The sequence below is a fragment of the Rhipicephalus sanguineus genome, unplaced genomic scaffold (genome assembly GCF_013339695.2).
Source record: "Rhipicephalus sanguineus isolate Rsan-2018 unplaced genomic scaffold, BIME_Rsan_1.4 Seq1061, whole genome shotgun sequence".
NCBI classification, from domain to species: Eukaryota; Metazoa; Arthropoda; class Arachnida; order Ixodida; family Ixodidae; genus Rhipicephalus; species Rhipicephalus sanguineus.
The window spans coordinates 102,780-120,001 of record NW_023614251.1 but is presented as its reverse complement, the minus strand read 5'-3'; the positions used below and the strand labels follow the sequence as shown (position 1 = coordinate 120,001).

The 17,222-nt window shown below is 46.1% G+C and overlaps 1 protein-coding gene across 1 annotated transcript; it reads left to right on the top strand.

Moving 5' to 3' along the window:
• Positions 1–1,606: 1,606 nt before the first annotated feature.
• Positions 1,607–16,948, top strand: LOC119375993 (uncharacterized). The gene is given in 9 exon segments (XM_049411341.1): positions 1,607–1,861; positions 4,977–5,309; positions 7,450–7,554; positions 9,904–10,098; positions 10,953–11,058; positions 11,061–11,110; positions 13,443–13,609; positions 15,382–15,576; positions 16,804–16,948. Coding segments are annotated over 9 exon segments (1,551 nt in total).
• The last annotated feature ends 274 nt before the right edge of the window (positions 16,949–17,222 follow it).

The window sequence follows — 17,222 nt, the reverse complement described above, 5'->3', positions numbered from 1 at the left end:
CTGAATCTATATTGATTGTATGGGGTTTTAAAGTTATACGATACCTTCCTCACTACTTTAGCGCAGTCTGAACGACAGCCTTCGATCTGGTTTGCAACTTGTTTTGTGGCTTGTTTCAGGGATGTTTCGAAATCGTTCGAGCATACTTCAAATACTCTGGCGCATGCGCACCGATAGCACTGTCGTGCTTGGCAGCGAGCGCCGCGTTTGTGGCCTGTCAAATGCTTTGCGTGAAAGCTTGGGCAGCGACGATGATGGGCAGCACCGAGATCACGACGCATTCAAGCCGGAGCATTATACGTTGGCTCGCTGTGTTTTGCATTGGAGACGGTAAGTCAATTTAGAGTGAACTACTGAGGTGCAGAAACGTCAGCCAAAATAATCGCAAAATTCCTATGTTAAAGACAGAATGATATGAAAGACGCTAACGAATACGAAGAAAAAAGAGCCACTTTAATTTCAATATTCCCCTTGGTCAGATAATAACGAGTACGTCCGTTGAAAAGACGAAATTCAGATCGACAGGGCTCACAAAGTTGGGCTGTAATTCTCTTCCGTAATGCTATTACTTAGTGAATGATGTCATGCGTTTCCACAGGCTTATGTATTGTCAAGGGCACTGTTGTGTTCCAAGAGGTTGGAAGTGAGGCGGAGATAACTAAACCTAATGAAGAAAAGACACTATTAAAACGATAGCAGTAAAGATCACGTGTCGCAGAAATTGTGGCGTCGGTGGCGGCATTGTTGCCCGTGAGCTAAAAATAGCGGTGGATGCAAGTAATAAAAATCAAAGGTTCAAGCTGGAACAAAACCCAGGCATTTTGCGTGCGAGTCAAGTATTCTACTAGACAGCCACGTCTGTGCTTGAAAGTTCTTCGGCAAAAAAAAAATCTTATCCAGGTGTAATGCAGGGTGAAGATTCTTGTTAACAGTTGCAATATTGCGTGGCAGAAGCGTAGAATCACACCGGGAACCCCATATGTATTGCGCAGCGAGTGGGTGGTTCACAAGCCCACCGATCACAATGCGCTCAGTCATAATTAATCGTAATTATCAGCAGCAGCATCAACAAAGAGCGCATCTGCGTAGGTGCGCGTATTGCCATATCGAGGCGTACTGGGTGCTTCGCTACTTCGCAGAATGGATAAATATGGGTTATGTGGGCACTTCGCACTGTACTTGCAGTCGGCAACCCTAGGAGATTACAAAAGTCAATGTCACGCGCATAGACGTTTATTTCCTTGCCGCACGCTGAGGTGTCTACCAAGAATCGAAGCATTGTGCAAGAGAATGAAAAGGCGATGCGAACGGGGCCCGATTCGCGAATACCATCCTTAAATGCGAATCTTAGCCGTCCTCCAGGTTTTTCCTGCAGCCCTTGTAAGGAGCACGGCTCAGCGTCTGCGGGGTAAGAGAAAAGAGACTTAAGCTGAGACTACGCGTCAAAATATCATCCAGTAAATCACCATTCAAGCCCGATTATAAGCGAACTGGCTCCTTCTTATGTTCAATGAGTTTTAGTACAATTTCTTTTTTTTTTTTTTGCAGTCTATCCTAAGGCTTGCCGGAGGCACGCTGCTGGCGTGCGCCAACCACCAGCCGCTCAATGGAGTTGCACGCCAACATGCTGGAGTGCGTCGCCGGCAGTGCGCTCTCTTTCTTCGACGCTACGCCGAGAGGCCGCATCTTCAATCGTTTTTCCGTGGATCTGGAAATGAACGACACTCGCGTATTTGTGTTCTCCAAGCTGCTTATGCAGAACATCCTCTTTGTGTTCGCGCGTCTCGCTGTAATCGGAACCCAGGCGCCCTTAGTGTTTGGCCTTACCGTTGGTGCTGAAGTCATCCTATTGTTTTGCATGGTGAGTTCGACTTTTTATACCCCTATCCTCAAAGCACATTTCTTAAAGCGGATAGCTTTCCTGCAGCTTTCTGAAACATTTTTTTCGGGTGCTCATTCCTCGTTGTAGTGGAATATAAGTTGACTGAGTGGTATATTATGAGCCTATGGCGCGATCGCAGAGCCGAGCAGTATTTGGCTCTTGAGGTGTTGACACGCTTACACTTTATCCGGATGTTTTGTTAGTAAGAATGTAAGGATGTAAGAATATTTTGTAATTTTGACGTTTACGAAGATTGGGTATTTAAGAACCGCATCATAACCCATGCTGTTGTAGAAGGATGTCTTGAAGAGCAAGTTGGTACAGGAAATAGAGCGAAAAGCGTGACTAAGTCGAAGTAACAAACAACATGAGTGCTGACGAACGACTGTGGGCAAGTTTATTGCAACAGAAAATAAATATAAAAATTAAGAACTAAAAGGAACAATAAAAACATTAACTGTCACATGATCACAGTGATGAAACAACAGCAAGTGTTCGCCACGAGTCAAAATATCACATTTAACTAGACAAAAACAATATATCTTTTTCCAGAAGCGCGATTGAGGGCTCTCTGACGCACGCATTCCCTTTTTTCTTGATCTAAAATGGTTCATCGATTTCGCGCTCGATCCAACTTCGATATCTTGAGAGGACCTCAGAGTCATTGAAGAGTGGAGCGCAGCCACACGAAACACAATGTGCTGCTTGTTGAAGACCTTATATTGCACGCCTGTTCTTTTAGACAGTCGTTCAATCACGCTTCTTGAAAAAGAGATAGTGCTTTTGTCTAGTTAAATGTGATATCTTCACTCGTGGCGGACATTTGCTGTTGTTTTATCATTGTGACCATGTGACAGTTCATGTTTTTTTAACACGAAAGTGTTTTATGCCAGGGTCCACTAAGACTTCAGTGACGTATTTCCATCACGGATATGACGCTGATAAAATGGACGCTAACAGATGAGAAAGAAGAAAAAAACTACAAGATAAAGTTCCGCCGCCGGGAATCGAATTCACGACTTCTCGGTCCGCGGCAACAAGCGCCCGGTGCTCCACCGACTAAGCCATCAAGGCGGATGCACGACACTCTACAAACGCGCCTTATATCTCTCACACATTCTATCTCGAACGGTGCTCTCTGTTGGTGGGGCAAGGCGGGGCGGGACGGTGAAGAGTAATGCGGCACAACACTTACTAGCGCCGATAAAGAACGATTCGGCGACGACGCATTTAAAGCACGGCTTCCGAGATTGCGGGCCGAAAGGTTTCCTGCCAGCGCGCAATCTTAAAGGCGATGGTTAAAGCGTATCGAAAGCGTAGCGAAAAATACTGGCCGCGCTAGCATCGGGCAGTCGCCCTAGACGCAGCTACGTTCTTTGCCTTTCGCTTGGTGTTAGCGTGTGACGGCTCGTTCTCAGAGTAGTGCAGCTTCCACATGCACCCGCGGTGTTTCTCCACCGCCGACTGCTTTTAGTGCGACGGCATCGACTAATGTAACTGCTTCGATAAGCGCCGCAAAAAAGCAACGGTGTCGACGGGCGAATTTCGGGCCTTGGTGGAGCGAGACAGAGGCCAGCGGGACGTGGAACGCCTGCGCGCGTTCGCAGCTCAAGCTACGAACCTCTGCCTCCCGTGTTGCTGAAGCGCAGAGTGGTAGCGTATGCATAAGCACAGGTGTAGATTACCCTATTACTCGGAAACTCACATCGTGCCGTTTCCCTCCTTAATTGACGACACTTTGAAGAAGTGCACATACAGTACCATTGTTTATTATGTGCTTGTTGATGTCATCTTCGCGCGGGATTCGCGATACTCTATAATTGTCACGGTGGAGATGTGCCACTAGGCGTCAACGTGGGTACATCCAGGTCAAACAGTGCTATTTCTGAGCGAACCTAAGGCATTTTGGCCGTTTCCATCCATCCATCCTTCCATCCATCCATCCATCCGTCCATCCATCCGTCCGTCCGTCCGTCCGTCCATCCATCCATCCATCCATCCATCCATCCATCCATCCATCCATCCATCCATCCATCCATCCATTCCATTCCATTCCATTCCATCCATCCATCCATCCATCCATCCATCCATCCATCCATCCATCCATCCATCCATCCATCCATCCATCCGTCCATCCGTCCGTCCGTCCGTCCGTCTAGTCGCCTAGGTCTGGGCGCTATCCTGTTCGTCTCCATAGCCTCCACTACATGGGCCAAATACGCCCACGTAGTCTACGAATACGATAAGCGCCATCCACTGATGTTGGTCTACGTAGTGATATCCAGGTCTACCAGCCTCGACGGCGTACACATCACCAACGCAAAGGGTGACTTCAGGTTCCGACATGTCACCGACAGACAGTGTGTCGACGAAATGACCGAGGCGTCCACGATTTCCAACAGCTGCACATATACCTCATACTTCACTACACAGAGACCCCTCGTCGTCACGATCACGAAAGATCCGATAACAAGTCCTGTACAGCTGCTGGTGCTTACTGATCACGGTGTGATGACTTTGTTCAAGCACTGTCAAGAACCCCTTCCAAACACGCACACGGCTTCATAAAACGTGCGTGCGTTCTCCGTCACAACGGACAAGTACAAGCACTACACTTCAGCTTACCGCTTCTGGTGTTGGTAATACAAATTGTTGCTGTTGGCATTGTTACCCACTGTAAACAACTTGTTATGTAGCACAAATGCGACTCTCCAGCATATACGTGTGCGTATAAAATGTTTACATATATTCAGCATCATTTCGTAACGTATCTCTCAGTAAAAAAATTACGCCACTTTCCCGCCGCACGCTTCGCATAACATCGATTCCTGCGGTACGTGACAATTGCCAAATTTCTTATTCTCTTCAAATATCCATGTTCTCCTGCACATAATATTTGCATGAATAACACACAAGACAGCGTTCTGCTTCATGTAATTGCAGTGAATGGCGGCTAACGGCAACTCTCCAAGATCTGCCTATATCTGGAACACCCACTCTGCTAGCAATGTTCCCGTTTCTTAAACGAAGGCTATTATTATTGTTACAAAATGTCTTGAGTAATTTTGTTTTCTGTGTCACCTTTCTTTTTCAGCGTTACCTGATACGTGGCACGATGTTTGGACGCCTCTACGAAAGCACCCGGTTGTCTCGAGTGCTCCAGCACCTGACTGAGACACTCGATTGCGTAGGTCTGATACGTTGCTATGGAGTCATGGAACAGTTCTGCGCTCGGTTCCGACGCATGGTGACGGTGTACCTGGAGTCGTTCAACACGTTCGTTTACTGCTTCGCCATGGGCCGCCTCATCAGTACCATATGCGCCCTACTAATCATAGTACTAACCGTAGCTATCATCGTGGTACCAGCCCATGACGACCCTGGCTCCGCTGCAATGGCTGGACTATCTCTTCTTTCGGCATTTACGGTAAGTTGTCGTCATACGGCCGCTGGTAAAAATCGACGTCGCGCTTCGATCCGTGAGTACTGTACTAATCTGAAATGCGACCTCAGTACAGCGCGGTTGCCTTAATTAACACGCATGCTCATTTCGAGAAGGGCATGCGCAGGCATGCTTTTGTGTGTTCTCTAAAAAAGTGCGGGAAGTTTGCACTAAGCCGCGCAGAGGTTGGCGCTGCGAAGCGCGGGCCCATCGCCGCTCGTACTCCCAGTCGATCGACGCGTCTAGCTTCGACATGCGCAGCTTCCTCTTTGGCAGTACGCGCTTTCTTAGGACGCCTCATGACTGTCTGCCCGATCAGGGGCAGCCAGGCTATGCACTGTAGAGCGGAGGTTGCGCGCGATGTCTCCGTCAGGGGCGTGGCTTAGCTAGTGCGCATGCACGGCTATAGGCCAGGTGGTGTGGTATCTGGTCGCTAGACGACGCGATGCTTGTTTCCTTTCTCTTTCTATCTTATTTTCTCTCTCTCTCTTTCGTTGATCTTCTCTCTTTCTCATTTTTTCTGTGCGACGCGTTACTCTCTCTCCTCCTTTTTTCCCTACTCCTCACCATCACATCTCTCCTCCTCACACTCAATTCCCTCTCTCACCTCTTGCTACACTATACTATACGAGGCTATTCTATGCTCTGCTAGCGTGCCTGGATAGCCCGAGTGGTTAGGATGCTCGCCTTCGGATCGAGGGTACGCGGGTTCGAATCTCGCCTCGTGAAGAATTCTTTTTCGGCAGGAATTTCTTTCTTTCTTTATATCCTTCTTTCGTTCTGCGTATCAGTTTCTCTCTTTTTCACTCTCTCTGTATTCGTTTTGTCACCCATCAGTGTTATTACAGGCCACGCCGAAGCAGTGAGTGGTGGGATTTGCCCCAATTCGGTGGCACATACCCGTTCATGATAACAGTCTTTTGCGGAGCCGGGACGTTTTTCTGGGAGCTTGAACAGCTTCGCTGATAATAGTAGGTACTTAGTGCCCATGGCCGGATACCAAAAGACGGGAAATAGCAGGAAACTTGGCATACTTCAAAATTTGTCAGACCACAGAGCTGATTTTGCTACGGCATACGATGTGACATTCTTGCAGCAGACGTTTACATCTTCTCAAGAACGACTTATCTGCCACGCACACGGTACACAGATGCTATGGGTCAGACAGCAGCTGATAATAAAACCACAGCAAAACAGTTCAAAAGACTAAAGTCTAGAATATGCTAGGTAAAGTGGTAAACATTCATGTGATAAAACATTGCGCGACGTGACGCCGCCTATTATGCTGAGCGTGAGCTTACTGAGTGGGGTAAAATTAGGACAAAAACAAAAACAAGCGCACAGCTGGCCGTATTACTATATGACGCTGCCCCTTGTTTCCGTGCAGAACCGTTCAGGCATATAATAAAATAAGCAAACTAGCACGCATATCCATGAGCACCGTGGGAAAACTGGTTACATACGACTGAATATATTACACAGAGATATTCACGAGCGAGCGCTAAGGCGTTGAAAAAGCTTCAGGCGTGGCCAGCTCGTCCGAAGGACGGCTAAACCAGGTAGTGCGGAACGACCGCGGTTTACATCGAGAATTGCAAGCAGAAGAAGAGCAGATTAAGTACAGCGTAAATACAAATTCCGTGGTTTTACGCACCGAAATCACGATACGACAATGAGGCACACCGGTATTAGTAATGGACTCCGATTTAATTTTGGCCAGCTGGGGTTATTTAGCGTACACCGAAACCTAAGCACACGGGTGTTCTTGCATTTTACCCACGTCGAAATGCGGCCGCCATGACCAGGAGTTTAACCCACGCCCTCGAGCTTTGCAGCACTGCACTTTACCACGTTAAGCTATACCATAGAATGTGGCCCTACTGTGTGGGTGGTTCAGTGAGGTCATAGTTAGAGGCAGCTTCGTACTTCTTTTGCTTTTCAGCTTGTACTTCGCCTAGCATGTGAGGGGGACGTGCTAATGATTGCTTTCGATTCAGCGGTTTGTGCTTCTGTAACTTGATTCTTCGTTCAGAAGGAAGTTGATGGCATAAGAACCGGAGTGCGGAGAAAGATTGTAATGACACCTGCTCTCATGACACAGTGAGTTCGCTGACTATTTTTGCAGGTTCCATTTGCCACAGTGGTGGTTTTCCTTGGCGGATTTTGGAACGCCCTGGGTGAGGCGGCTTTCCAGAGAGCACTGGAATATACCGAGTTGCCTTTGGAGAAGGTGCGTACGCGATGAATTCTTCTTTAAACCTACAGCGACATATAAAAACAGCCTATTCGTTTTTTTTTATATTCGAGGCTGCTGCTGAGGCTTAGAGCAGCTTAGCCACTACAGTTCGACGCGGTAAGGCGTAGATAACATATTTCAGGAATAATGTAGAACTGGACAGTTATGGAAATACTTTATCAGCAAGAAACTGCTCTTGCATTCTCTGCTGAATTGACTAACGTGGAGCAAGCGTCAATAATGTGAATTGGAGGCAGGATGTGGCCAAACCTGTGTTTCCATGTAGAATATATTTCGTGCGAAACCTCATCCCTTCGACGCAAATAAAGTCTTTAGTGCAATTGGGTTTTGAGTGCATTGATGTCCTTGAGAACAGGTGCATGTTTACGTCTCAGCCATTTGTTGAGGTACGGGCTGCATCACATTTCACAGTTGCAAGTGGCGTACCACTGCTATTAGGCTGATTGAGCCTGATACGTTATAACAGCGCCTGGTCTCGCGTTTTCTGCGCAAATCTTAGCCACTTAGGCTTAGTATCTTTGCTACTTAGGCTGTCTTTACAGAGCCTTTAGTCAAAACCCCAGCGAAAGCGGCAGCGGTCACGTACGCGTGCACGGTTGGTATTACGTTCAGAACAAGCATGCAGCTGCTGCTTGCCTACAAGTTTACCAAACGAGGAATAATCTTGAACCTCGAAGCGTCAACAGTAAGGCAAACCAAAAGGCAAGTCGCAGAGTCAAATCGTGAGAGATTTCATGGGTCCACTGTTGCCGTATTCGTGAAGAAATTGCGAGCCATTCCGCTCTGGGAATGTGGACGACCAGAGAACCTCTTCAGGACATAATACAGAGGTGACACGTAACTTCGATCCATAGCCGATCACACACCCTGCAACTAAATCCAAGGTGCCTGTCTTGAAAGTTCGTTTCCAATACAGCGTAAATATGCTGCTTTAATTTAAAGTTTTTCGTTTGAACAGCATGGTGCCTGAGTCGTTGTGTGACAGTGTTCGTTTCTCAACGTACAGTATGGTCCACTCTTAGAGGGAACACGCGAGCGCGTGGCCGGCTGTCCGCGGAGCGCTAACTGCTGGCGAGATTTGTAAATGCAGCGCACGCGTATAGATTCATTACGGCGTTCGAGTGCGCGCCGCTCTTACAAGTGTATGCGCATGCGCCGCATTTACAAATCTCGCCGCTAGTCAGCGCCGCGCGGGCTGTCAGCCACGCGCTCCCGTGTTCCCTGTAAGAGTGGACCGTACTGTACGTCGTCTTGTATGGCTCGGTGTATAGTACACTATAGCTCGGTGCTTCTAGTCTTGTCTGTCCTAGTGCACGAGCGGCTCGGCGTTTCGTACAGCAAGAGAGACAAGACCAGGAAAACAAAGCCAAACAAGGCGACTTAATAAAGGGCCGGGCATGTAAACTGGGTCACCGCACCAATTTGTTATAAATCACACATTCCACTATGCATTCGCCTACGATGACTTGAAGGCGAAAACCATCTTATTATTCTTTTTGTCACTTTTCTGATGACGTTATCACGCGATAATTTTGGCCTCGTTCGTGTTGACGCCGACGCTGCCGATGCCGACGGTCACTTTTCGCGTTTGAGGAAGCATGTGAGGCTTTGTAAGCCCAAAATGAAGGATTATATACACGGCAGAAATCACGGCAAGCTGCCACGACCACGGAAGCATCACAAGAACTGCTGAAATCCATGTTTGATGCCTCAGCCTCCGTGCCGCTGGCCTGGGAACCATTAGAGCCGAATGGGATGTTTTAGGGCCTTTCGAGGTTTCCACAATGTTATGGTAGTTCATGACGCAACAGTATTATGTGTCAGCTTCCCGCAGTGACAAAACAGCGCAAGCCGTCGTGACATAAAAGCCCAGAAAAGCATATCTGCCGCGAGCGCGAAGTAAGAGCACGTGCATGCCCGACCGCCCATAGCGGCCAAAGCTTTGATCTTTTTCCACTAGGGCGGCGAAAGGCGCTGCTTCTGCTCCACCAGATTTGAGGTCCTGTTCCCTAGTATCACGTTCCCTGACAAAAAAAAGGCTGCCAGATGGAAGCTAATAAGAGCTAATAAGAGCAATAATAATAAGAGAATAATAAGAGCTAATAAGAGCATTTGAGGTCAAGATTCATGTTGTTTAATGTACAGCGTGAAGCACTGAAGTGCGGAAAGAAATGTAAGGATGGAGGAAACGATACAATGATAAACATGAGCCACTTTAACCCACATTACTATCCGTATTCAGGTCAATGTTACTGCGGCACTAGCAAGGCTACTACAGAACATACGTTTTGTCGAAAAATGTACCAGTCTCTTTTCCTGCAGGATGTTCTTTCAAGACGAAAGGATTCCGTCGGTCACACAAAGCAAGAAAATCCTCGGATTTTCGTTCAACCCTACGATGACATGTGGCCCAGTAAAGGGGTCGTGAGCTTCGAAAACTTCAGCGCGTCATATCGTCCAGGAATCGCCGACGACACGCTCAAAGATATCTCCTTTGTAGCAGAGGCGGGACAGAAGGTACGTCCATATGGAAATGTGGCATATACGGACCTCGAGTTTCGTGATAACACGGCCTGTGACTATGCCTACAGCAATCAAACTATCCAGGTCTTACTAGGCGAAAATTGGTATAATTAATAGGCGTGTGACCATAAAGAACAAAACTATGGTTTTATGACCATATTGTTGGGCTGGACCTCCGAAATCTAGGCAGTGCGTAGAGGAACGCCACTATAGGGCGGCCTCCGGACGAATACGTAACCTTTATACTCTGTTTTATACATCAGGCCCAACGCTGTGGAAGCTATACAAGAAGTTGGGTCGGCGAAATGTTTAAGTCCGCGCGTCTCGCGCTTGGATGTCGCCTTTGTATACGTGGCTTCCGCGATTGACTGCGGCTGCGCACTTCCAGAACTAATCGCGGAGGCCGCAATACGAAAACAAAGATACGCTAAGCGATCCCGAAAACCCTATTGACAACCGTATGAATAACGGGGTTTGTTTATTTTTAAGGCACAGCGCATATTCTTAAATAACTACTCAGTCTAAAAACGAAAAAAAAAATCACATTACATGTGGTAAAATCATTGAACCAATTTCTTGGCGCGAAGGCATCTACTGCAAGAAGTCTCGCTAGCTTCCATAGGGTTGCACCTTATGTATGAAACGGAGTATACAGCATTTTAACATACAGCTATATAAGCTTAAACACATGACAGTTGTTGCATTTTACTGCTAGCGAAATCGGACCACAGCTGAAGAGAATCAGACCTGTTATCTCTTGCTTTGAATTGGCAGCGCCATGCATAGGCACCGAGGAACGATGATGTGTGCCACATTTCCTTAGTTTCTGATTTCGCTCACGTTCGCAGTTGGCTGTGGTGGGGAGGACTGGGGCCGGAAAGTCGTCGCTGGTCCTAGCACTTCTGCGCATGATTCAGCGAACGTCGGGAGTGATCACCATTGACGGAATCGATATAACACAGTTCCTCTGAAACGCCTTCGTACTGCAATCAGCGTCATCCCGCAGGTGAATGATGTTTACTGATTTGGTCGTTGTCCAGTCTCTCAGTAATAACTAAGCAGTGAGGTTGTCGTAGCTATAATATATTGCAACTTGTTTAAGTGATTGTACTTTTTTTAAATAACTCTGCTCTATGCGAAATCATTCCCTGTCATCGCACACATGCCTGCACCTGGGAAAAATTAGAGCCCAGTATTCGAATTTCAATAAACGTATGACTCGTACAAAAATTGATTACTACCTTGTAGGGGTTCCTACAGTAGCGCACGTGGGCTCAGCATGATTAGTGCGAATGTTCTAGTAACTCAGGGCGCAGTGAAGAAGAGATATTGGTGTCCATTAAATTTTGTGTACAAGTCTACGCAGACTGCATGAAATACAAAATAAAGTATTTAGCACATTCAGATCAAAAGTAAAGCTTCGTTGGCTGTGTACCCTAAAGTAACTTGAGTGGACTCACATAACGTGAACTCATCTCAGTAACCAACGTCAAATTTACCGTCCTCACACCCACGCATCAGAGCCCCTGTCGTCCATCTCCTCAGGCTATCGAAATGACCCGCCTCTTGTTAGAGGGGTCTCTTGAATTATTTTATTATCAGTGCACTAGCAAATTATTCGAGGGCACCCATACAACCCTTCACATAATCCTACAACCCTTCACATAATTATTAGGGCACCTAAGGATTTGATGAAAAGAAAATGTTAGAGCCTAATCGGTCTCCTTACGCTGACATCCGAACGACGTGTGCGCCTTCACGCTGCGACTTCACGCGAGCCTCTAATAAGGTCTTGTTGGGCATGTTGGAAGTTGGGCATGTTGGAAGAAGTAATTCACAATGGTACTGAGCGCGATCACGAGACACATGACATTATGACACAGCACACAGGACAGGGCATTATGAATGAGGCGTTGTAAACTTTCTAATTGACAATCCTGCCTTTAGTGGCGTTGATTAGTTGTAATGTTTTATTTGAGTTACTCGAATAAAGTATTAACACATTATGGCGCAATGCCACATTTTCCAGATTTGTACATCTAAAGAAACAATAGCTAGTTTCTCCAGTGGAACCGCTCCAGTGTAACCGATATAGCCAGTGGAAAAAAGATATCCGAGGAGCAGCTGCGTGCATGATAGACTGATATTTGCCCGCATTTGATAACTTGAAGCCATAGCTCAGTTGTCGAATGCGTGAAGCTATGGCTATTTCTAGTGTCATGAGGAACAAGTACGTGACACTTTTGTTTCTCTTTCAAGCACTTCCGCTCGAGTACTTACTTCCGGTTTTCCGAATATTCAGAAAATGTGTTTTAAGAAGTACAACTGGTACCAAATCGACGGTTCTAGTCCAAGTTAAAAGTTATATTGCATGCATATGATATCGGGACATAAGTTTACTTAAGGATCAGTTAACTGTGAGCATAATTCATGAAAATTAATTGAATGAGTACATTGAAGGAACAGACGGTTTTCTTGTGAGCAGCTAGGATCGTTGCGGCACCTGGAGGAGAAGATCGTAACTACACGGCTCTTTCTGCGTGGCCTCTGAGATTTGCTTCGGCAGCGCGCGACACACTAAGTTAACACAAGGGCAGACAGGGCAGACGAACGCCGACATGCGAGTGCCTCTACCAGATACCTAAGTCAAGGTTTAGGTCGCCTCCAGATTTCTTTTTAGTGAGTGCGCACACGACGCAATCCGTTGAGCTTAATCTGGAAGCAGGCACGTAGGAAAGGGGGGAGGGGGCAGCCCCCCCCCCTGAAATTCGTCCAGCCTTCTTATTCCCAGGCATTTTTTTTTCTTTTCGCCACGGAAAGACTTTCTTTCGAAAACTTAGGCCTTGTCCCCCCTCCCCCCCACTCCCTCGAAAAAAAAATCCTGGCTACGTGCCTGTCTGGAAATATGGCTAGCCACGAAGATAACGACCAAAGGTTCGATCAGGCATGTATAACAACCATGCGCATTTCACGGAAGATCAGATTAATCGACGGTCGACGATTGTACTCGCCTCTATCGCTGTATTGTGGGTGTTACTCGCTAGTACAGTGGAAAAATCCGTAAACAGGGGGTGGGTGCTCGAGCCAACGTTTCGACACTGGACTTGTCTTCTTCAAGGCTGGAACTGATTGTCGAAACGTTGGCTCGAGCACCCACCCCCTGTTTACGGATTTTTTCATCGCAGCTTCCATCTTCCACTTCCTGCCGTTCGCTAGTACAGTGTTACTTCATTTTCTGGGCACAAATTCACCCAATAAAAAGTTTCGTCTTTAACAGCCTGACTGCTGACTTCTTCACTGTCACAACCCCGCGACATTATAATTTCATTGACATTTAGGACTACTCTATGTTTACTGGGACGTTACGGGAAAACTTGGATCCACAAGGCACCCATTCAGACGAGGTTCTCTGGAGAGTTCTTCGAAGCGTCCACCTAAGCGACTTCGTCGAAAAGACGCCTGAGGGACTGTCCTTCTGCGTGTCTCAAAAAGGAGAAAACCTCAGGTTAGTAGAAAGTATGTCCTTCTTTCGACGAACCTTGTCTGGACTTTGTAAATTTGCCTAATCTGTGAATGAAATAGCTAAGGGAAACTGTATTTGGCCACCATATTTGAAAAAATACCCTTATAACTTTCAGTGAATTCTAAGGAACACACAGGAGGGTATCAATATAAAATAATATCGCAGATAAAAGGAATATCAGTATGCTTTTTTTAATTTTTATTGCAAGACCTTTAATAGGTGTTCACGCTGTTATGTCGTGCCGGCCACTCCTTTTCACGGAACATAGAATGAGTGAAAATCACAGACATGGAAAAAACTATATAAACTTCACCTAAAGTCAGTTCTATAAGTCAGTCAGAAAGGTTAAAAAAAGTAATAACAATAATTATTCTTAGGTTTTACGCCCCAAAACTATGATATGATTATGCGGAACGCCGTTGTGGGAGACTCCTGTAATTTTGACCATCTGGTGTTCTTTAACGTGCACCTAAGTCTAAGTACACGGGCCTCTAGTATTTCGCCTCGATAGAAATATGGCCACCGCAGCTGCGATTCGATCCCACGACATTCGGGTCAGCAGTCGAGCACCATAACGAATTCTTCAACAACATCGGAGCTTGTAGCTATTTTGCTAGCCATAGGCTTTATTAAACTGTCAACGAGGCCCAGAAGGTGGGTCGTAATCACGGATTCCCTGGCGGCTCCTGCGTGTGTGGAAAATGCCACTTCAGGAAAAATAGATATACGTATAGTATACGCGATCTTGAAAGAGCTTTCGGAAGCTACGGAGTCAGGTCATCACGTGGCATTTCAGTGGGTTCCCAGTCACTGCGGAATCAAGGGAAATGAAATGGCAGATGAGTTGGCAAAAGCCGCTCATAATTACACACAAACCTACCTCATTCCTGCATCCCAATGTGATATAAACCGAATTTTACGAAGAACAAAACGTGAATTATGTTTATCCACCTGGTTCCCAGACAGCACAAAGGAATCGATTCTGTACGCTGTTGACCCTAACCTTGAGTGCCAATTAGACCCCCAGCTCCCAAGACGTATCGACACACTCATTCATCGCCTAAGACTCGGAACCGCTTACACAAAGCACTTCTTATTTCGGATTCATCGTGCATCATCGTCAACATGTTCATGCGGCCACGACGACGAGGATGTGCATCATCTGTTGCTCGACTGTCCGAAGTACGACACGCATAGACAGCGACTCGAACAAGAACTTCACACGCTGGACTCTGAGCGAACGTTTTCCTTAGCGAAAATACTAGGCCCATGGCCGACTAGGATAAACCGTAAGGCAATGAAAGTGCTCCAGCGTTATTTTGAAGACACTAATATTTGCGATGGCTACTGAGTTCTTGAACTTATACGACTGTAGATTATATATATATATATATATATATATATATATATATATATATATATATATATATATATATATTAATTCTGTTATCCTAACAACTATGTGGAAAGGGGTAGCCGTCACCAAGCAATGGTGACAACAACTCCTTCATTTATTTTCTATTTCAATAAAAAAAAATAGACCACCGTGACGGGTAAAAGGTAAATAAGGGAAGCATTGTAGTATATTATTAATGTTGTGATTAATGTGATAAATCTACATATATACATTTTTATCCTGAAGGGGAGATTTGCGTACGAAAACAATCTGTAGATAGTCGAAAAGAAATCCAACTATTAAGATATTGAAACTTCTTTCGGAAGGGCTAACGCCTTTTCCCCTGGATGGATTTCAGTGCCGGTCAGCGACAACTGGTGGCGCTCGCTCGTGCCCTCCTGCGAGCCACGAGAATTCTGGTGCTGGACGAAGCCACCTCCCAGATGGACTCGGACACAGAGCGCAAGGTACAGGCGAGTTTGAAGGAGAGCTTCTCGCACTGCACCGTCATCACGATAGCGCATCGCATCGACACCATACTGGATTACGACAGGTGAGCCACGACGTGGACTACGTTACTACCATTGAACATACTTCATATTAGGTAACGTGACGGAAGAGCGAAGAGAGTGCGAGGGAAAAATAAACTAAGCGCTTGACTGCTCATGTACTTTACAAACTGCTAGAGCGCTCGATGCGTCTTGCGTTTCCACGTGGGCGTCGTGCCTCGAAACCCTGAGTTACCATGCTGCTGGAATGATTGTTTATGGGTCAGCGAAGGGGTTGTCGCAATTGCTTATGATTTGTTTGGACATTGTCCTGAACGCAGCAATAAGTCTCGTTCACACCTGCGACTAGCACCAGTCGCACGACCAAGTTAGTCGCAAAGCTATGCATTTTGTAGCTACAGCTATATTGATGTGGCATATGAGATATTGCATTACCAAACTACAAAAAGAGAGCATGACGCTCTAGTTGACGTTTCACGTTGGAAAAGCACAGAATAGCCTCTATTTTGGGTTGACTTTTCAGGTGTGCGGCGTAATTGAATTTGACTACAGTCGTCCACAGTCCCCGTTGTCTATGTTGTTTGGCTGCATACTAACTAAAAACGTTATAAAGCATAATTCATGCCGCAATTAGTGAATAGAGAAAGAACGTTGACAGGCTGCTGGCTGCATGTTTCCTGACTTCTGAGAGGAATTTACTGCTCTCAGTACAAAATGACGGTGTGTAATAGAGTTCAATGGCTCAAAAGTAAAAATTGACATCCGCCCAAATATACCACAAAGCTGCAAAGGAAACCGACACGGACTTATCAGAGTAAATGCTGCGTAGTTGAAGACTAATTTCTCCGCAGTCTGGGATTGGAACTACGAACCATGGTTCCTCGCCACAAAATATTGCAGTCTTAGCGAACCAGAAGGGTAGCTGATTACAGGGAGAGGACGGATTGAAAACAACTCGAAGACGCAAGATTTCTAAACCAATTCTGTGGCACTACGTATGCTAGCAGACTTTCCGTCATCTCGCAAGTGCTGCCATAGCTGTTTTGAAGTCTCGGCCATGCAAGCTCATGAAAGGCATCGGCTGATCTTGCAAATGTGCATAGTTATGTGCTGCGGCTGTGTACGAGCCTTTCGCTAAGCCGTAATTTCTTTTGTTAAAAAAGGATCTGTAGTGATACCGAAAAGCCTCTATTTCGAGTGGTCTGTATCAATTGCTTGTTCATAATTATGATAAATTATAATAATGCGCGCTAATTCTTCCCGTAATGCAGGGTCGTCGTCATGGGGGACGGTCGAGTACTGGAGACTGGTGGTGTACGAAATCTCTTGTCCAACCCATGCTCTATTTTTCGTAGTATTGCCATCAGCGCTGGAATCGATGTAGATAAAAGAATATCAAATATATTACCAAAATAAAGCTCTTTTAACATAAAAATGGTGTGACTTTCAATATCATTGAACGCTAAGGAGCAGTTACATCATCATGAGAGCAGAAAGGACGCACAACATTTCAAAATCCTTGTCCTTTGTAGTGCTAAACATATTGCCCTTTTGTTATGATCTCTTCTATATTCCACGTAAATGGACATTAAGTACTCTAGAAGAGACATAGACACAGGCGCGAGTGGCAGAAACAGCTCGAACCGGCATTTTCCCAGCACGTACTACGCAAGGGCGCGGTAGGAGAAAG